This window comes from Rhinichthys klamathensis, unplaced genomic scaffold (assembly GCF_029890125.1).
Source record: "Rhinichthys klamathensis goyatoka isolate OS25496 unplaced genomic scaffold, OSU_Roscu_1.1 h1tg000115l_1, whole genome shotgun sequence".
NCBI classification, from domain to species: Eukaryota; Metazoa; Chordata; class Actinopteri; order Cypriniformes; family Leuciscidae; genus Rhinichthys; species Rhinichthys klamathensis.
Window position 1 is genome coordinate 3,139,997 of NW_026606652.1, and position 20,774 is coordinate 3,160,770.

The following is a 20,774-nucleotide window of genomic DNA, read 5'->3' on the forward strand; positions in this document are numbered from 1 at the left end:
AACGTTTACTTTGAAGGAAATGAAATGCATCAATTAGTCAACGTTCATAATTATATGATAATTCAAACCTGTTTAGTAAGCATTTGCAGAGACAGGGGCGTAAAATATGGTATGATTCTCTGTTGATACCTGTACACCTGCAGAATAAATGTCATTGCATAACAATGAATGTATCACGCGCATTTTGATTGTTAGGACATGTTTGTTGACAAATATCTACCACACTAACGCTAGCATTGCCATTTTGATTCTTTATCCGTCATCCTCTGAGGATTACGCAATGGTCAGAAGTTGGAAAATTCCACATCCAACTTGATATGAAAAACAGCATAAATTCTGCAGGAAGGTAGATATTATTTATCTCTGTTTCTCTGGTTGATGTCAGCTTGCTCATTTGCAGATTTGAATGCAAACAGACTCAATTTGTTCAAATGCTCTGAATGTGCTGCTGACATTGGGAATATTAAGGCCTGTGTTTTGGCTTCTGGTTAGTTTTTCAATTACATAAGCATTTGCTTGAACACTTGGATTTTCCTAGGGAAAAGATTGCAACTGTAAAAATATGGTACACCGAATGTGGATTTTTTTTTTTTTTTTTAGTTTCATTTGAAAGCTGCACATAGTTTTGAATAATGATTATTGCCGTTTTGTACATGTCAAAGTGACTGTGGGTAGTGAGTGGGTAGGTTTCCACTGCACACCGAATATGTTTATTGTATTATAAGCTCAATTATTCTGGCTCAAAACCTGTATAACCAAGCTGCAAATACTGCCATTGTCATATTGAATAAACTAGTGATAACTTAACACACAAGTAAACAAAGATTTAACCAAACATAGTTTGACATTAATCCCTCCACGCCTTGTTTCATCTAGTACTACATTTCACTTGTCAATTCTTCTTCTTATAGTTGTTCTTAACCTGAAACCTTTGGCAGATCTGTTTAGGTGAGTGTAGTATTTCAGGACTGCATGGGTAGTGAAAGCAGGCCGCGTCCACATTGGCCTTCACTGGCCTAAATACGTTCACCTGTTTGAAATGAGGCCACTTTGATAAGAGACATTCTTTTCTTTGGGCTTTGCGTCACTTTTTATTCATAGAGACAGTAGAGAAGGCTGGAAGTTTTTAGAGTAAGAGAGAAGATGAATGAGATCAGGATGAGACACAGGCCAGAATCAAACCTTTTTTAAATTGTCTTTGATTTTGCAGTTCAACTCTGCCATCTGTTGGCTAGTTTGTAGTGTTGCCATGTCTGACTATCTTAAGTGACTATAGCTAGTGGGGGGGGGGGTCACAGTCACACATTTGAACTTACACAATAAAATATGACCAACCAATATGCCTTTAGAGCTCCGTTTTACATAAGATCGCTATTGATCACTGTTATTTATTTCCCTTTTCTTTCCATGTTTCAGCCTTTTCCAACCCCTCCCCTAGGATACAATTATTGGAAAGGCTGTTGTTTTGTAGTAAGATGCAATTTAGCCATGGTTAATGTTTATGCCAAAATAAATCATGTCATTGAACTCAAGCAATTCTCCTTGATCCATAAACACCCTCACACTCCCAAAAGCAAATTAGGCTTATTTTGGTGAGGTAGGTCACTTATTTTTGGGTTTATTTTGCCAGACCATATTGCTTATTTTTCTAGCAAGGTCTGGCATCACTGCCAGATTGTGTCTCAGTAATCGGACACATTTAAAGTCCATAATTTTATCCCTTAAAACTCATCTTTGATCACCAAAATGACATATTTAAAAGTTTTTTTCCTTTCCTTTCTTTATGTCTTAAAATAGCTTGAATGTAACTCTACATCCTTACCTCAATTAAGTAAACGCTGTTCTATGAATATGCAAATTAGCCCCGCCTCCACTCACTCACACCAGCTCAGAGATCCACTCGTTGATGATCACACGTTGACGTGATTGGTTACAAGGCAGTTTGTGACGTCAGAGACGCCAGCGATTTCAAACCCCGTTTTTGAGACTGTCTTTGGTTCACTGCAGTTTTAAGGAGAAAATGCTGCTGCAATGGTGTTGACTTATGAATTTGCGCATGGTTTGTCTTAAAGCATATTAAAACACCACATAGACATATAAAAAACATTAAAAGCTTAATTTTTCACCACAGGGACTTTAAATCAGGTCTCTCCAGAAAGAGGATTGAGAAACACTGTTTCTATATATCTAAGAACAAAACGTGTTGGCCACATACTAGAACATCTAAACAAGCATGTTCGGTTGTTTGTCATTTGGAATAGAGCTAGTGATGTAATATTACAGCCATATATATTTCTAAAGGTGATTTCATAGAAGTAAATTTCCTCTGCTCATGACTGCCACGTAAAAATGTATTGTATCCAACCACTTAACATTTATGAGCGTATCCTTCTTATTTTGTTTTGGGAAGACCTAAAAATAAGTTGTTGTTTTTTTGTTTGGTTTAGGTAAAATACCATCAAACCGTGTGTATTTCTGTTAATACCTGATTGTGTCATAACGTGCCTGTTTTGTGTTTGGTTGCAGACATGCAGAGTCTAGAAAAGCTGCTGAAGGAAGCGATTTGCTCAGGGCAACCCCGTACCCATCGCTCTTGGAAGAAGATTCTCATCATGGTGGAGGGCATCTACAGGTGAATGTTTACAATCATATTCACTCCAGCCTTAATGTAAGCAGCTTCGTCAAATGAAAGAGGATGTAACTGCAAATGAATAACATTCCTTTCCTACAAAATTATAGCTCAAATTGCTTCACAAAGTAGCAGAAAGTAAATTAAATAATACAAAAACAAAAATCTGCCATTTACTATCATTGTTGGAGAACAGCTACAATGTTTTGGATTTAATAACCAGTGGCATCTACTTTGGCTGCAGTGGAGATAATGAAATGGTCTATGCCTCTTTATCACTGTTGTTTCTTTGAGTTTTTCTGATGTGTAATGTCACGCATTTGGACACTGCCTGTCTGATTGTTGGTTTATTGAGGCCAAAGTCTTTCCAGCCTCGTGAGCATTGATAACCCTTGTTGTAAGGTCATTTATTGCATAAATCTGTGCTCAGTGGGCTGTGACGTGAACACTGAAGGTTCATAAACTTTATATGAAATTCACACACGATTATAGAAGATTTTAAACGAGTCACAAACTTGCAACCAGATCAAAACATTTACAGTGCCTAGTGCCGTATCTGAGACAGGTGTGATTTTTCAGGACACCTGTTTCAGTAATATCTGCCAAGTAGTAGAGACGTGTTACTGTATAGTAGTTTTGATGGTAGGTATTTTCAAGTTGATGGATTATGAAAACTAAAAAAAAAAATGTATATGTATTTTTTATGTGTATCTATTTATCAGTTTTTATTATAATATTTAATATTATATATACACAATAATAATACAGTTGAAATATTTTAATAATTAAAATGATGTATACATATTTGCCTATTTCAGTGATTTGACTTCTAACTTTTCTTGCACACATTTTAACTTAAATCATTTTGTCCATTTCTTTCAGTATGGAAGGCTCTCTTGTCAGGCTGCCAGAGATCTTAGCACTAAAGAAGAAGTACAAGGCTTATCTGTACCTCGATGAGGCCCATAGCATCGGGGCCGTGGGCGCCACAGGTCGGGGAGTTACAGAACATTTTGGAGTGGACCCCAATGAAGTGGACGTTCTGATGGGCACCTTCACTAAGAGCTTCGGGGCTGCTGGCGGATACATAGCTGGCAAAAAGGTAGGCATCATGTAATACTTTACTATCAAGGGCCTTTTAACAAAGCATTTCCTGAGGCACGAAATCAGCCCAATGTTTTACAGAAATTCAGCCCGTTGAGCTACTGTTTGTCGTTTGGTGACGCTCGTGGTGCAGAAATGCACAATGCACCAGCATGCACTCCATCCTCCCTTCCTGTCTTTTTCAAGCGCACACACATGGTCTCATTTCATGATGTGAAACGTCTCGGTTACGGATGTAACCCTCGTTCCCTGAGTAGGGAACGGAGACGTTCCGTCGGATGACGACGAATGGGGGTTTCGCTTAGAAAGCCTATCGACTTCGAGTATACAAAACGAGCCAATGGCAAACAAATGCCATGGGTCTGCGGAATTTGCATGGCGCAACTCCGCCCCACCTCGTGGGGATAAAAGGAGAACACATGCTCAGAGAGGCTTACAGTGGGAATACACATGTGGGGGTAGCTCCGGGAGGTACCATGCACACGGGAGGCACCTAGCCGACGCGCAGGCAAGAGACACTGGCGCCGACGTCAGGAGTGCTGGAGGAACTCAGGGCTTTCGGAGAAGCTCACCTGAGGAGAATATCGCACGTATCCAGTCTGTAGAGTGGAATGGCGAGCAAGCGAAGACACCTGAGCGGGTCCGGTACTAGCTGGTTGAAGCGAGTACATGAGAGGACACAGGCTCCACTCGGAGATTGTAGAATCTGGCGAATGTGTTAGGTGTCGCCCAGCCTGCAACTCTGCAGATGTCTGTTAGCTAGGCGCCATGCGCTAGAGCCCAAGAGGATGCCACACTCCGGGTGGAGTGGGCAGTCACACCAAGGGGGCACGGTCGACCTTGCTGCTGGTATGCCAAAGCAATGGCGTCCACTATCCAGTGAGACAACCTTTGCTTGGAGAGAGCCTTTCCCTTCAGCTTCCCACCATAACAGACAAAGAGCTGGTCTGAGGTCCTGAACACTGCGTTCTGTCTACATAGATGCGAAGAGCACGTACTGGACAGAGCAATGCCAAGGCTGGGTCTGCCTCCTCCGGGGGCAGCGCTTGCAGGTTCACCACCTGGTCCCGGAAGGGAGTGGTAGGAACCTTGGGCACATATCCAGGCCGGGGTCTCAGGATCACGTGAGAGTACGCCGGCCCGAATTCCAGGCATGCTTCGTCAACGGAGAATGCGTGCAGGTCCCCTACCCTCTTGATGGAGGCCAATGCAGTCAGAAGCGCCGTCTTCATTGACAGGAAGTTAAGCTCGACTGACTGTAAAGGCTCAAAGGGAGCACTACGCAGGGCGGTTAAGACCACTGCGAGGTCCCAAGAGGGTACGAGAGGAGGGCGAGGAGGATTCAGTCTCCTAGCTCCTCTCAGGAACCTGACGATCAGGTCATGCTTCCCCACCGACTTACCTTCTATAAGATCATGCTGTGCGGCAATAGCGGCGACATAGACCTTGAGGGTGGAGGGAGACAGCCTTCGCTCCAACCCCTCTTGAAGGAAGGAAAGCACGACGTTGATCGAACATCTCCGGGGGTCTTCTCGGTGAGAAGAGCACCAGTTGACGAAGAGGTTCCACTTCAACGCATAGACGTGTCTCGTGGACGACGCTCTAGCGGAAGTAATGGTAGCCACCACCGCTGGTGGTAGGGTACTCAAACCTGCCTCGTCCCGTCCAGGAGCCACACATGGAGGTTCCAAAGATCGGGACGAGGGTGCCATAGGGTGCCCCGTCCCTGAGAAAGTAGGTCCTTCCTCAGAGGTATGGGCCAAGGAGGTGCTGTCGCGAGGAGTACAAGTTCGGAGAACCAGGTCCGGGTGGGCCAGTACGGCGCTACCAAGGTGACCTGCTCCTCGTCCTCCCTGACCTTGCGCAGGGTCTGCGCAAGGAGGCTCACTGGGGGAAACGCATATTTGCAGCCCCGCGGCCAGCTGTGCGCCAGTGCATCCGTGCCGAGCGTGCCCTCGGTCAGGGAATAATACAGGGCGCAATGGGTCGAGTCGTGAGAGGCAAACAGATCTATCTGTGCGTCCCCGAACTGGTCCCAAATCAGCTGAACCGACTGGGGATGGAGTCGCCAATCTCCCGGGAGGGGCTGAAACCGTGAGAGCTCGTCGGCTGCACAGTTCAGAGCTCCTGGAATATAGATGGCACGAAGCGACCTCAGATGCTTCTGACTCCAAAATAGGAGGTGGCGGGCGAGTTGCGACATACGGCGAGAGCGCAGACCACCTTGACGGTTGATGTACGCTACAGTCGCGGTATTGTCTGATCGGACTAGTACATGCTGGCCCGAGAGCACGGCTCGGAAGCGGCGCAGGGCGAGCTGTACAGCCAGCAACTCGAGGCAATTGACGTGCCAAAGGCGGTGGGGTCCTGTCCAGGAGCCCGCGGCAGCACGTCCATTGCACATGGCACCCCAGCCCGTGGCGGAGGCATCTGTTGTTACAACAACGTGCCGGGAAGCTCGTTCCAGGGGCACACCGGCCCGTAGAAAACTGAGGTTCGACCACGGGGTGAAGGTCTGACGGCAGGTCGGAGTAACTGGTACTCGGAGAGTGCCGTGTTGCCATGCCCACCTCGGGACTCGGTCGCAAAGCTGAAGCGGTCTCATATGAAGTAATCCGAGCGGTGTTGCCACGGCTGCGGATGCCATATGCCCCAGGAGCCTCTGAAAAAGTTTCAGTGGAACCGCACTCTTGCCCTCGAACTGTCTCAGGCAAGTCAGCAGTGACTGCGCGCGCTCGCTCGTAAGCTGCGCGGACATGGCGACCGAGTCGATCTCCATACCGAGAAAAGAGATCCTCTGCACGGGGCAAAGTTTGCTCTTCTCCCAGTTGACCCGAAGGCCCAGACGAGCTACATGGCGGAGCACCAAGTCCCTGTGTTCGCATAGCTGGTCTCGAGAGTGAGCTAGGATTAGCCAGTCGTCGAGATAGTTCAGAATGCGAACCCCGTGTTCCCGGAGGGGAACAAGGGCTGCCTCGACGACCTTCGTGAAGACGCGAGGAGACAGGGCTAGCCCGAATGGGAGAACTGCGTACTGATATGCCTGTCCCTCGAAAGCAAACCGCAGGAACGGTCTGTGTCGAGGGAGGATGGAGACATGAAAGTAGGCGTCCTTCAGGTCGATCGCTGCAAACCAATCCTGGTGCCGCACACATTCGAAAACGCGTTTGGCGGTGAGCATCCTGAACGGCAGCCTGTGAAGGGAGCGGTTCAGAACGCGCAGGTCCAGGATTGGCCGTAACCCACCGGTTTTCTTCGGGACAATGAAATACGGGCTGTAGAAGCCGGTCTTCATTTCGGCTGGAGGGACAGTCTCGATCGCACCCTTCGCCAGCAGGGTAGCAACCTCCGCTCTCATGATAGAGGCATTGCCACCGACCATAGTGGAGCGGACTCCCCTGAAGCGGGGAGGAGACCGCGCGAACTGAATCGCGTAGCCGAGCCTGATCGTTCGTGCGACCCAGCGGGACAGGTTGGGAAGCTCTAGCCAGGCTCCCAAGGACTGTACCAGCGGGGTCACGCGAACCACAGACTTCCCGTCGGTGGAGCAGCGAGGCGGTTTGGCTGACCCAGACGTGGACGGCATAGCGGCCCGGTGTGAGGGTACAGTCATAGACCGCAGAGTCCTGACAGAGGAGACCAGGGAAGGACGAACGTTCCACGGGGGTCTGCTCTGCCAGGGGTCTGGCGACAGAGGAGGATGAGAGCGGCACGGTCCGGGGACGGCGTGCACTGTCATCCGGCTCTGGGACAGAGGAGGACGAGGGGTGCACGGCCCGGGGGCGGCGCACCGTGTCGTCCGAGAACTCTGTGTGCTTAGAGATGGGAAGTCAGCTCTCTGGAAAAAGAGGTTCTCCCCCGGCCCTCCACCGGGGAAAGGAGTGGCCCTGCAACCACCTCCTGGAGAACTGCAACCCATCTCTGAGCTGCCCGTAACGGGAGCGCCGCTTTGCCCGGCATTTGGCAGGCTGCGGGGCTGGTACGGGCTGGGGCGCTTTCCTGCGACCACCTCCACGGCGCGGCCCGAAGCTGCTGGGGCCGGGCGGGAGGGGGCGAAAGTCGCAGGAGGGCGCGTTCGGCGGCAAGCTGACTGAGGCGTCTGAGCCGGCGGCAGCAGCTGGCCGCGGGGTCAGAACGTGTTTGGTAGCCTCAGTCTGCTTCTGGGCGGCCGAGAACTGTTGGGCAGAGTCCTCGGCCGCGCCGCCGAAGGGCCAGCCTGGGATATGGGGGAGTTGAGGAAGCGGGTTCGCTCAGCCTCGCGCATATCAACCAGGTTAACCCAGAAATGTCTGACCACACAAGTGGACATCACCTGACCCAGGGAGCGTGCGGTCACCTTCGTCACTCGTAGAGCGAGGTCGGTGGCGGCAGGCAGTCTCTTAGAATCAGCCCTACCCTCGTGCATGTCATTGAGCACCCCGAAGGATGGCAATAACATGCAGTGAGACGGCAGCCTGTCCGCTGCTCTATAGGTCTTTGCCACTGGAGTAGACAAAAACCTACAGGCATTGGAGGGGTGCTTAGGGTCGCCACGCCAGGTGGAGGCGCTGTGGGGGCACAGATGTGCTGCCACAGAACACTCCACGGGGGGAACCCCAGTGTACCCATGGCCGCGGCCTCTCGAGGGCAGAGAAGGTGGAAGAGGCTGCTGAGCAGTCGCGAAAGTCAAAGGAGACTCTCACGATCTCATAACCTCTTCATGCACATCCGGGTAGAAAGGATTTTGGGTTCGCCTCCCCAAAACCAATCATCAGCCTTGAGTGCTCGAGACATGGCAGAGTAATCCACACATGCCCGATACTCGCGGCGGCCCGGGAAGCATAGCTGTCAACTCTGGATCAGACTCGCTATGTTGCACACCCGAGAGTGGCAACATAGACGAGCCCTCACTTCCAAAGGACTCCAGCTCACCTTGTGACGCGGCGATAGACATGATTTCATCAGCCGGGGAACTGAATGAGATGCCGGCCCGCCGGCGTCCTCTGGACGCGGCTCTGACCAGCTAACTCATTCAGAACCGCGCGGGTTGCAATGTTAAAGAGAGGGGTGTGGACCACGGATATTAATCGGCGGTTTAGTTCCACACCGGCCATCTCAGGTCACCCTGGCCACCAGCCAAAGTATTCTCTCACGTGGAGAAAATAGATCGGGGTGTGGATGAGGGGACTCTCACTCAGTTGAGCTCATTGAGTCTTGACCGTTACATTGCGATGGTCATGTTCCCTTAAGAGAACGTGACGCATCCGCGAGCGCTGTTCGAACGTGATCGAAGCCCAAACATGTCAAAACAGCGCTCGTGCCCATCAGCTGAATCTATCAGACTACCGCACTCAGAAATGCACGGGCAGATCGTCTTTAAAAAGACGCGCCGCGTGCACGCTCTTTTTGTGTGAGAAAAGCTTGCAGCAGTGCTGAAGCGCCCAGGGAGAAGCACACAGCTGTTCAGATCAGCAGGCAGGAATGTGAAACTCGCTGGAACACGCCATCACACCAACACCGACTGGAAGCTGCTCGTCTTGAAGATTCTCGAAGATAGTCAGAGAATAGACTGCAGGAGTGAAGAGAACATCTTGGCTCCGAAGCAAAAACATATCTGCATATTGCCGGCTTTCTCCTTTTATCCCCACGAGGTGGGGCGGAGTTGCGCCATGCAAATTCCGCAGACCCATGGCATTTGTTTGCCATTGGCTCGTTTTGTATACTCGAAGTCGATAGGCTTTCTAAGCGAAACCCCCATTCGTCGTCATCCGACGGAACTCGAAGTGACAACGAAAGGGAACTACATATGTTACCCAAATGTCACTGACGCTCCTGCCACAACACCACCTCTCTCATCTCATTACTCCATTAAAAAAGACCACTTCACTTCATAACCACATCACGGACATGGCAGTTGATTATAAAAGACTGAAAATGAAAAAGACTGCAGGTTTTTTAAATTACACATACTTTGGAGAACAGAGAGAGGGGGAAAGAGAGAGAGAGAGACCACAAGTGTGCTGCGTAATATTAAGTGTGTTGTTAATAAGGTGGTGAGACTGTTGACCAGCTCTGTTTTGTGGGTCAAATCAAAATTGCAGGTTTTCACGGAATGCTTCCTAACATGTTACCTGTCTATAATGTATACTACCGTTCAAAAGTTTGGGGTTGGTAAGAAGTGTCTTATGCTCACCAAGGCTATATTTATTGGATCAAAAATACAGTTAAAACATTAACATCCTGAAATATTATTACCATTTAAAATTAAACTGTTCTATTTGAAAGTGTTAATATTTTAAAACATTATTATTTAGCTGCTTTATTAGCAGCCATTACTCCAGACTTCATTGTCACATGATCCTTCAGAAATCATTTTGATTTGGTGCTCAAGAAACATTTCTTATTACCATCAGTTTTGAAAACCGTTGTGCTGCTTAATATTTTTGTGGAAACTGAAATTTGGAAAAATTAATTTTGAATTAACACTTTTTGCACAAATCTTTGAAGCTCAAAAGAAAAGCACTAATTTGAAATGGCAATTTTCTGTAACATTTTAAATGAATTTACTGTTACTTTTGATTAATTTAATGCATCCTTGCAGAATAAAAGTATTGATTTATTTTAAAAGAAATACATTTTTGAACGGTTTCAATCAAATTTTTGAACGGTAGTGTATAAAGAAGTAGTTTTTCCGATTTTCACATCGGATTTTTACATCATGTGGCGGTCCAGCACTGCCTAAATGTGTTTATTTAAAAAAAAAAAAAGTAAATACAAATTTGATTAATATTACCTTGGACGATATAAAATCATTAAAAAATCTTTACAATTTTTCTATGATTTGTCTCTGTTGAAATGTTGTGTTGCTGGTCGACAGACCTTTTTAGTCATACCTGTCAACTTGTCAAAGAAAACTTCTGTTCCCCTTCACATAGGTTTACTGTTTTCTTTAATAAAGGTAAAATCTGCTCTCAGCAGTACTAAGAACACTGTACACAAGCACAGAGGGAGGTACACAAAGAGAGCTGCCAAACGGCTCCAGCCAGTCCCTCGCTCACACAGATGTGGGTGGATTTCGGACACGTTCTCTTAACTGACTTATCTTATGCTGTTACCACAAAGCTCCCAGGACCTAAAGCACTGCAAATTTTGCACTCTAAGTGGAAGCAGATGTTTGCTTCGCAGATATTCCCCCTAAAAACCCCTTCGCCCACGTCCTCAAAGTAGAGGACACATCTGGATGCAGAGACCCGTGTGCACTGCGAGGTGCGTCCCCCTCCCCTCACTCCTCCACAGTGGATACAGATGTCTGAGGACAGAGAATAAGAGCTGGATACTGGCCCCGGCTTCTGCTCAGAAGCATTTTTATTGGATGCAGGACAGACGGGGCACAATCTCCAAAACTGATTGTTTGTGAAAAAATCATTTGATGACAGCTATAAATGTCTTTGTATGCCTCATTGCCTCAAGCAGTTTGTGCTGTATTAGTCACAAACAGACAAATTTGAGAATTTTGAGAAGCTGTCATTATCACTGGATGATCGTGCTGTGTGCTTTCATCTCCCTCTAGTGGTGTAGTTCGGACAGCACAGTGGTTCCGGTCATTTTAAAGGGACAGTTCACCTAAAAATGAAAATCTACTGTTAATTTACTCACCCTCAGGCCATCCAAGATGTAGATGTCTTTTTTCTTTAGCAGAAACGTAAAGAAGATTTTTAGCTGAAACCGTGGTCCTTGGTGACTCATATAATGCAAGTCAATGGCTTCTGTCACTTTAAGAGTCAAAAAACAATATACAGGCAAAACAAAATAATACCTGCTCCTGACGATACATTGAGGTCTTATGAAGCTGTGGATTACAGGTAATAATGTTTTAAATAACGTTCATTTCTGCATAAGACCTCAATGAATCATCAGGAGCCACTGGTTTTAATTTAGTTTTGCCTGTATGTGTTTGTTTTCTTTTACTCTCAAAGTGATGGTAGCCATTGACTCGCATTATATGAATCAACGAGGACCACGGTTTCAGCTAAAAATATTTGTTCTACTGAAGAAGAAAAAAAGGCACTTACATCTTGGATGGCCTGAGGGTGAGTAAATTAAAAGCAAATTTCATTTTCTGGTGTACTATCCCTTTAAATGACATTTAAATTCAAATTTTTTAAAGGTTCGACTCTTCTGAAGAAATCTGAGGTTAAAAAATCTGGCACAAGCACGCAATACATTTCTCATGGATGATCTGCTTAGTGTTCAAGAGTTTGAACTTACAAACCTGTCTTTAACCATACTGCGACTTGTGAAACATTGACACTGAGAGTTGACCATTAAGTAGTTAAAATGGAAGTTAATAGCTAATATTTTTATCATAACTTATTACTGCTTAGTCAGTATGAAATTTCCTTATTCAGATATATTTTATTTTTTAATGAATTGTATTCAATTTTGATGATTGATAATTGATAATTCAATTAAATAGAAATAAAAAAAGTAATTTCAGTAATAATTTATTTTCTTTCTTTTTTTTAGCACAGTATTAAATTCATTCTTCTGTGAACCACAAAAGAAGATTTATAAATATGACATAAATTTGAGTAAATGATGAAAATGTTCACTTTGGGCTGAAGTATTCCTTTAATAATTGACGTGTTGTGTTTTTCTGCAGGAGTTGGTGGATTATTTGCGGGCTCATTCTCACAGTGCAGTGTACGCTACAGCCATGTCCCCACCTGTCGTGGAGCAGATCATCAGGGCAATCAAATGCATCATGGGAGTCGATGGCACAACAGAAGGTTAGTAACAAAGCCTTGCAAAGACACTGAAACAATACTAAGACATTAAATCATGAAAGAGACTGTCCAGATTTGTTTTTGTCCAGACGTCACATGACAGATGCACTACTTTACACTTGATGTGTCAGAGGTCATTGAGACCCACAATTCAAACCAGTCAGTCATTGTAATATCAGAAGACACTGAAATTCTCTACCCAACATTCTCCTTAAACATGGGGAATCCAATGGGAAAGAGATTCACATGGATTTAATAACCAAATAAAATGTATTTCACCACAGCGTATAACTCATGTAAAACAGATTTCAATAAAGCAATGGGACCGGCTTAAAGAGTCCTGCAGACCTATAGTCAAGGAAAGTTCACATATTTCCAGGTATTAAGAGTCCGCAGAATGGCACCAGATGTTATAAGGCTTTTTCCAAGCTGCCTTCTGTTTTTGATATGCGTTAATCCATATATTTATGTTTTTAGAGAAGACATTGTGTTTCATTTTAGTTTCACTGTAGTTCACACCATGATAGAAAAGACTCAAACCACAATTAAATACAGTACACCATAGTTCAAATACAACAACAAAAAACCAATATTGTGAAATGTTATTACAATTTAAATTACTTTTTCGGTTACACTTTATTTTAAGGTTACGTAGTTACATTGTACTTACTCAAATAAGTACTGAGTAATGTTAATTAACTACATGTGCTTACTATATAGTTACAATTAGGGTTAGGGTTTGGTTTAGGGTTAGTAACTTGTAATTATGCATACTTTACAGTTATTACTATGGTAAGTACATGTAGTAATCAGTAAGTACGTCACCTTAACATAAAGTGTTTCCCTATTTTCTATTTTAAAATGTAAATTATTTAAGCTACAGTACATTTTCTGCAGCCATTACTCCAGTCTTCAGTGTCACATGATCATTCACACAGTGCCACATGATGTTCTCTAGTCAGGTAGCAAAAAGTATGAATTTCTTCTTCTTTTTTTTTTTTTTTTAACTGACCCCAAACTTTTGAACTATTGTAAGTCAACAGAAGATCAAATGAAATGCCAAAAAAACGAAGTTTTGCATGTGAATAAAAAAAACACAGAAAAAAATATACAAAATAAGAGTTTTAAGGGACGGTCACACTACACATTGTGTTCCATTGACTTCCATTCATAGACATGCGAATGAATCAGACCAGAAACGCAAGCTCAGTTTCACATTTTGCTGTTTTCCAAAGTTTGGTGAACTCTGACTGCGAATTCACATCACATGAAAACGTGTAACAAGTAGAAGATCGATATGTCATGTTGTGACCTCTTGGCTGAATTAAAAGAATGCATGTTTTAGCAGTAAAGTCGAGTAGATTTTATATTCTAGTCCAAACTTGTCCAAAGAGAATCTTTCTAGGCTTTTTTGAATTGTTGAACACTGTGATGTATATATCAGACTTGGACAAGCCGCCCATGGGTGTCATAACTGGCATGATATGCACTTCTGTGGAGGGTGAGTCACACTGTTCTGAGAGTTCGAAGAATGCTCCATATCGCTCTGAATTTACAACACAATAGACTGCAGAAGACCTGAACGTGTACCATGTCCATGACTAAGTGTTTGGTTTGAGCTTCACCTGCTCTTTCTAGCGTCTGCCAATATTCAGTGTTTCAGTTGAAGAGTTTCTAATGTAATGAATGTTAACAGCGGTTGTATTCGTTCCACTGACATGCGGCCTTTTGAGCTTGGCTTTACAGCACACCTCCTTTTGAAATACCTGCCAATCGGTTCACAGGTAATTATATGCAAACATGCTGTTGTTTTCCAAAAGCTCAGGCCATGGTGCCAAAGAGAGCTGGAGGCGGACCTGGCCAGCCCTCAGAACTGCATGATTCACTCCATTAAAGATGGAGGAGAGAAAAAGTGGTAGACATAAACTGAACAAGACAGAGAGTGAAAAGTATTGATGTTCATTGAGCTATTGATGTGTCTCAAATCGCATTAAGTTGTTAGAGTTATATCTTTGTGGTTCGAACCACCAAAGTTCGGATTACTAGTCTGGAGCGGTAACCGCTAATCTACTGACAACCACATGGTACCGTGCGCATCTGAGTCCGTGCTTCTCAGTTTACCCCAAGTCTCCAATTGTGTGCCAAATCCATTGTATCCTATGTACAAGCCAAGAGTGTCTTGGCAAATAATGAAATTTGTCTACCATTCAGCCTGACAAAACAAAACCAGCTGGTACTGTTTTTCACATCGACTCACTCCACAGTCCACACACACACACATTAAGAGGCGTTTTCAAGAGAGTACAGAAATGAGCCTCAAAATGTAATGAAAACTTATAAAGTCCATAAGACAGTTTCACTGTTTTCTTCCTGTTTTTGTTTGTTACTATGTTTTTGGATAATTTTATGAATGGGTCTGCTCTGTCTCACCTAACTACTTAATGGTCTTAATGAGGGGCTATTAAAAGAGCGATCCTGGGATTTGAACGGCAAAGCAGATGATGTCATTTCCTGTCTCCTCCTTTGGGCCCCTTCCCTAGTCTTTTACATACAATCAGTCTATATCCTAAAGGGAACTAAACTCTTCTTGATTATACCTGTAGAAATAAGGGTGAAATATATATGTTCCAGTAGCCTAGGAAAAGGAAAGTTAAGGTATTGCTAAGACTGTTTTGTAAGAGCCGTAACTGCTGGTGGTATGGCTTTATGCCACTACATTATGTTGCAATTCCTTGGCCATTTTCCCAGTGTTTTCAACTATATTTAAGTAGAAAAACTATGAAACTTTCAAGCAAACAGTGAGGTAAAAAAAAAAACTGGAAAAGAAGTTGGCTAATATTTGTGCCAGCTGTTTTAGGACTAGTTTGTAGACATATTTGTTCTATGGTTTGCAGACTCTGCCTGACATGGTCTGTTTGGAGTTCGTGCTACCGCAGAGTGGGCGCAGACTCTCTGAGTGCTACAAATTGCCGTAACAACAATTCAGTGTATTTTCAAATTACCATCAGATTCAAACAGTTCTCAGTTATACAAAGTATCATAAATATGATCGAATCATAGTCACGGCACAGATAATTAAACACGATATTTTACTGTTTTGCTAGTTAGTCTATATGTTGTATTTATATGGAGATCAGTGGCCAGTTGCATAAACTGCTTAGATTAGTCTTACAGGTTAGCTGTCTCTTTTTTTCTCACTGACATAAAACTGTAGATAAGTCTAATTTGAATCTGAAAAGTCATTTGAGTCTGAAATCTGCGAGTTCCTCAGACTAGTTCTTAAAACCCAAAAGGCAATGAGAACCAATGAGAATGGTTCGTCGCAACTTTACCTAGGATTGTCGGAAGGGGAGAAATCGGTCCAAAAATCGCCCCCATATGTGTGGTGTGTGGTCGGCTTTAGTAGAGATTTTATATTTTCCAAGTCAAAATGGAAACGTAAACATTGGTTAGAAATGTCTAAAAATCATTTACTGTTGTACATTACAATTCTTGATTATGGCAGTATATAATGTTGCTCAGTCACTTGATTATAGTTGAAATATGTAGTTCATAGTCCTTTGTTGGTTTCATAGTATTTCTTATTTGACCACTGCAATTTTTTTTATGTAACACTTTACAATAATGTCTCATTCGTTAACATTAGTTAATGTATTAACTAACATGAACTAACAATGAGCAATAGATTTATTACAGTGTTTAATGATATTTAAACACAAAGATTATTAATCTTTGTTACTGTTATTCAATATGAAAAATACAGTCGTTCATTGTTTGTTCATGTTAGTTCACAGTGCATTAGCTAATGTTAACGAATACAACTTTTGATTTTAATAATGTATTAGTAAACATTAAAAAAAATAACATGAATCAAGATGAATAAATGTTGTATTGTTTATCCTTGGTTCATGTTAACTAATGAAACCTTATTGTAAAGTGTTACCTTTTTTTTTTTTTTTTTTTTTTACTAGTACAAAAATATTAGTAATCTGTCTGTAAATAAATATAGGGCATCTACGGTAGCCGATACTTTCATAGCCTGCATCCCTCTCATCCAGAGTACAATCAATTCAAATACAGTCCCAGTGGAGAATTAAGATTATTTGTACTTTGAGATTATTTGCACTTTTCCTCTTGACCTACAGTTGCTCTGTTGTAAATCATGACCTTTACTTTATTGTAGACTCCCATTTATGTCTCTCCTTTTCCAATGAAAGCTAACAAATTCTCCTCGATGACGGCTCTGTCTGTATCTCCCCCGCAGGCCAGCGAAGAGTTCGGCAGCTGGCTGAGAACACGCGCTACCTCAGATCTCGGCTGAAGGATATGGGCTTCATCGTTTACGGCAACCAGGACTCTCCAGTGGTACCGCTCCTGCTCTATCTACCTGGGAAAGTTGGGTAAGCAGCTCCCCAAGCCAGTAACCCGTTTGGATTACAGATTCTAGCAGCACAACATGTATAAAAGAGCGTCAGTTTACACAACAGCACCACCAGGCTCGCATTTACACAAACCTGATTTAGTCCATTTGAGAACTCGCAGCTTTGATCGCCGGGCCAGCGAGAAGCAAAACATTACGTCTCTTTGTGAGTTTTTTTCGCGTCTGTGCATCTTCTTTGTGATTTAAGAACAGTTTCCACTGTCTGGACACTACAGTAATCCTCCTTTGAACTTGTGAACCTGCCCACATTTCGGGCTGCCAATAAAACAACAATGCAAGGCTTAAATGGGTTACAAAGGTGATAGCTTTGAATGCCATGTGAAAAATGTACTGACTGCTTGAGGACACCCCGACAAAAGCTGCAGTCATCTTCACTGGTCATTCCAAAGAAGGCGATGTGGTCTTTTCAAGAAGACGTTGGATCATAGCCATCTTGGATGGTCTAGTTGATCCATGAATCAGTGGTGAGGGAAAAAAAAACAAGAGAGGTAGAAAGAAAACATGACATGCGAGAGGCTCATCACCGCACAGGCGTTTCAGACTCCTCCAAAGATAACAGCTTCCTGGCACACCAACAAAGACCACGGCAGCTGTGAGGCCTTTTAAATCCAGCATTCACTCTCCGTCGCCTCTCTGTTCTCTCGATGCTGTCGTCTCTGCTGACAAAGTGGAGGCTTTTTCTCCTCCTCTCGCTCTCAATCTTTTCCTCCTCCATTATACCTTTCCTTTTGCCTTTCTCTCCTTGTCAATCCATTTCTTTTTCTCCCTCTTGGCTAATGCAAATGACAGTCCAGCTGTGTGGTTTACAATGGATTTCCCTTCACTCAAAGGGTGAGGAAAGGTAGCAGACAGTGCAAACTCTGAATGGAAATCTCGACAGCTTTACTCTGCATAATGTTTCTACTTTGAGTTTTAGATGTGCTAAAAAAAACAGGCGATAACTCGTCCATGACCATGTGATGTCTAATCACGGCCTTGGTTTGTAATGAAGATTGTCATACTAAGAGCATTGACAACTTTTGGAAACTTGAGTGCGTAAAAGGTTTTGAGGAAACAAGCAATAGAAATGCATCTACTGCTTTCAGGGTTAGTGTGAAAACCGTCAATACCATTAATCGTGACATTATATCGTGCTAAACTGAAGTTGAATATGCAAGATGTTTTAGAACATTTGACTGTGTGCGCGTGTGTAAAGTTCATTTAAAACCCATAGTGACAAGCCAAAATGTTGTTCATCTTCTGCTCTAAGGGCGTTCTCACGGGCCATGTTGAGGAGGAAGATTGGTGTTGTAGTTGTAGGCTTCCCGGCTACACCCATTACAGAAGCCAGAGCTCGCTTCTGTGTGTCTGCCGCCCATACCAAAGAAATGCTCGACAAGGTAATAAACTACACCACCCAACATCTCACAGACCTATCTATCTCTATTTTGGTATTCTTTATTGATTTTTTTTTTCTTTTTCTTACTGACACTTAGACTTACTTTACAGTGTTATTGTTACACAAGACAAGTCAAATGAAAACAGGTGTTCAGACAAGACGAATCAAAAACTTTCATTTAAAAAGCTAAAACATTTAGTGTATTTCAAACATTTCTATAAAAGGATACTAATATACAAATTCCATGTGATACAGTGTAATAGATAATTATTTTCATGTTATGATTTTTGGACGATATTAAAGTTCTGTACTCTTTTGTTTAAATAACTGAAAAATACAACACTAAGGCCTGGTTTCACAGACCTAAATAGAGTCCTAAATTGCTTAGCAAATGTTTAATTCCATTTCAAACAAATATGTTTTGATTTATATTGCCTTTTTACAATTCAAAACACCTTTAATGCCTCAAACACGACGCCTTGAAAAGTGCCACAGAAACTAAATAATTATTTTTGGGTATGTTCCCGACAAGAAACTTAAAAATAGCAAAGTCAAAATATCTCACATAGCCTGACTGAATAGCCTAATCTCTTCCCAGGTTCTCCAGAGCCTTGATGAACTTGGAGACTACATCAGGGTGAAGTTCTCTCGTCATAGACTTTCTCATCGGCCAGTGCTGTACGATGAAACAGACTTTGAGCTGGACAGCTGATCATACACTCTCATCACTGTGAGTGTGTTGCCACCAAGGTCACCTCAGTGTAAAAGAAAAAAAGTCTTTTCCCCCTCAAAAAAATGTGCAGTGTTTGTAATAGCTTTTAAAATTCGTCCTCCTGTGAGGCATGGACATTTATGTGTATATATTGTAAAATGATATTTAATTGTTTTTTTAACTGCTGTTTCTCAGTTTTGTGAAGTTTGTTAAGGGATTTTTTTTTCTCAGGGGATTGTGAGGAAAAGGGAGGGCCCGCGACGGCTGTGAACATGTATCAAAAGCTGCTCTAAATATATCAAACAATTAACTCCCTTAACACTGACCTACATCAAAACTCTAGCTGCGGATAAGAAACCCCTTGAAGTGGCCCTATTTTTTTATCCTGCTGCTAAGATGGACTGATGAAAGACCTTCATTCTGTGCTGGTTTGTGTGTTTGTGTGATCCACAAGTACATTGATTGAAAGAGATTGAACAAGGCTGGGCGTTGTAGACCCAGTGTAGCTCATTCACAGTCATTAAACATTCATGCATTGCATCTTTGCAGGTCCTTCTAATTTAAACTGTTAGGCATTTATTTGTTATGTGCACGAAACTACTTCTGATTATAAAATAATAATAAAAAAAGAAACATTTATGGACTGATTGTACTTGTAAATCAAATGTTTGCTTGGAAAGTTGGAAAGAATTCCATGTCATTTGTTTGTATATTTCAGATGCAGGACTTGTGTTCATTTTCAGGATCATTTTAGATTTTTTTCACTCACATTGAAACATTTAGTTTGATCATAACTAGGATTGAGAGCCATAGAATCAGTTCTAATTCAGAAATGCTTCCACTTTTTAATAAACACCGCACCCGCATGCAGTGCAAGAAGTGTAGGCTGATTCCTGAGGTAATGACTCTTATGAATCGTTTCTTTTTAATTCCCAAAACGTATTTTATGTTATGCTGTTCCGACTATTCTCCGTCAAATTTGAACCATTAAAGAACCAGAATCATTGAGGAATCGGGCTCAGAACGTCTCTATAGAAACTGTATTTACCACAGTAAACACCAAAGCATATAGTAATTACCTCTTTGACTCGTTTGCTGCGAAACTAACAAAAAGTAGTGTCTGCACATGTTTTACCAAACTCTTTGCTTTGGATGAGACTAAACTTAATTGTTACATTTGAAAGAGACCCAAAAGTGCCGTCTGAATGCTGGAGCTCAACATGCCAACTATGTTGCACACAGGCCAATATTCACCTAAAACTAGCAATTAGTACAGAGATGCACATTCCGCAGGTGTGGGGTAACCGCTTGATTAATGCTGGGAGGAATCAAGACAGATAGTAAATGCTGCAGACAGATGAGGTCTAGTCTGCACTTGTTTTACTCGTGTTTGAAACAATGTTTGTTATTTCAAGAATACCAACACCATAGTGATGGAGATTTCTCAAGGCTGAGGTGAGAAATTTGTGGGATCTCATGCACTAGACGCGTCGGACAATGCATGTTTTTGTTCTCTTTCGGAGACTCATTTGGGGGCAATTGTAGTTGCACTGGAAAACAATCACAAATAGATGGAAAACAACATTTATATACCAAGGTTGTGCTACTATAAGTGATGTCTAAGACATGTCCATAGTAGAAGAGCTCCTCTATCCGTCAGAAATTACCTTTTTATAAAGGGACAATTTTAGCCCTGTGGAATTGATTTTTAGAGCCTTTATTTTTTACCTCTTATAAGGGTGTTT

At 43.0% G+C, this 20,774-nt stretch overlaps 1 protein-coding gene across 1 annotated transcript in view; it reads left to right on the plus strand.

The window, feature by feature from the left end:
• The window catches only part of sptlc3 (serine palmitoyltransferase, long chain base subunit 3), a 37,539-nt gene extending 17,862 nt beyond the window's left edge, over positions 1-19,677 (plus strand). The window contains exons 7-12 of the mRNA XM_056255017.1: positions 2,527-2,632; positions 3,512-3,731; positions 12,375-12,501; positions 16,763-16,898; positions 18,189-18,318; positions 18,916-19,677. Coding sequence (XP_056110992.1) covers positions 2,527-2,632; positions 3,512-3,731; positions 12,375-12,501; positions 16,763-16,898; positions 18,189-18,318; positions 18,916-19,029 — 833 coding nt within the window. The 3' untranslated portion in view covers positions 19,030-19,677. The remainder of the gene's footprint in view (positions 1-2,526; positions 2,633-3,511; positions 3,732-12,374; positions 12,502-16,762; positions 16,899-18,188; positions 18,319-18,915) is intronic.
• Positions 19,678-20,774: the final 1,097 nt, after the last annotated feature.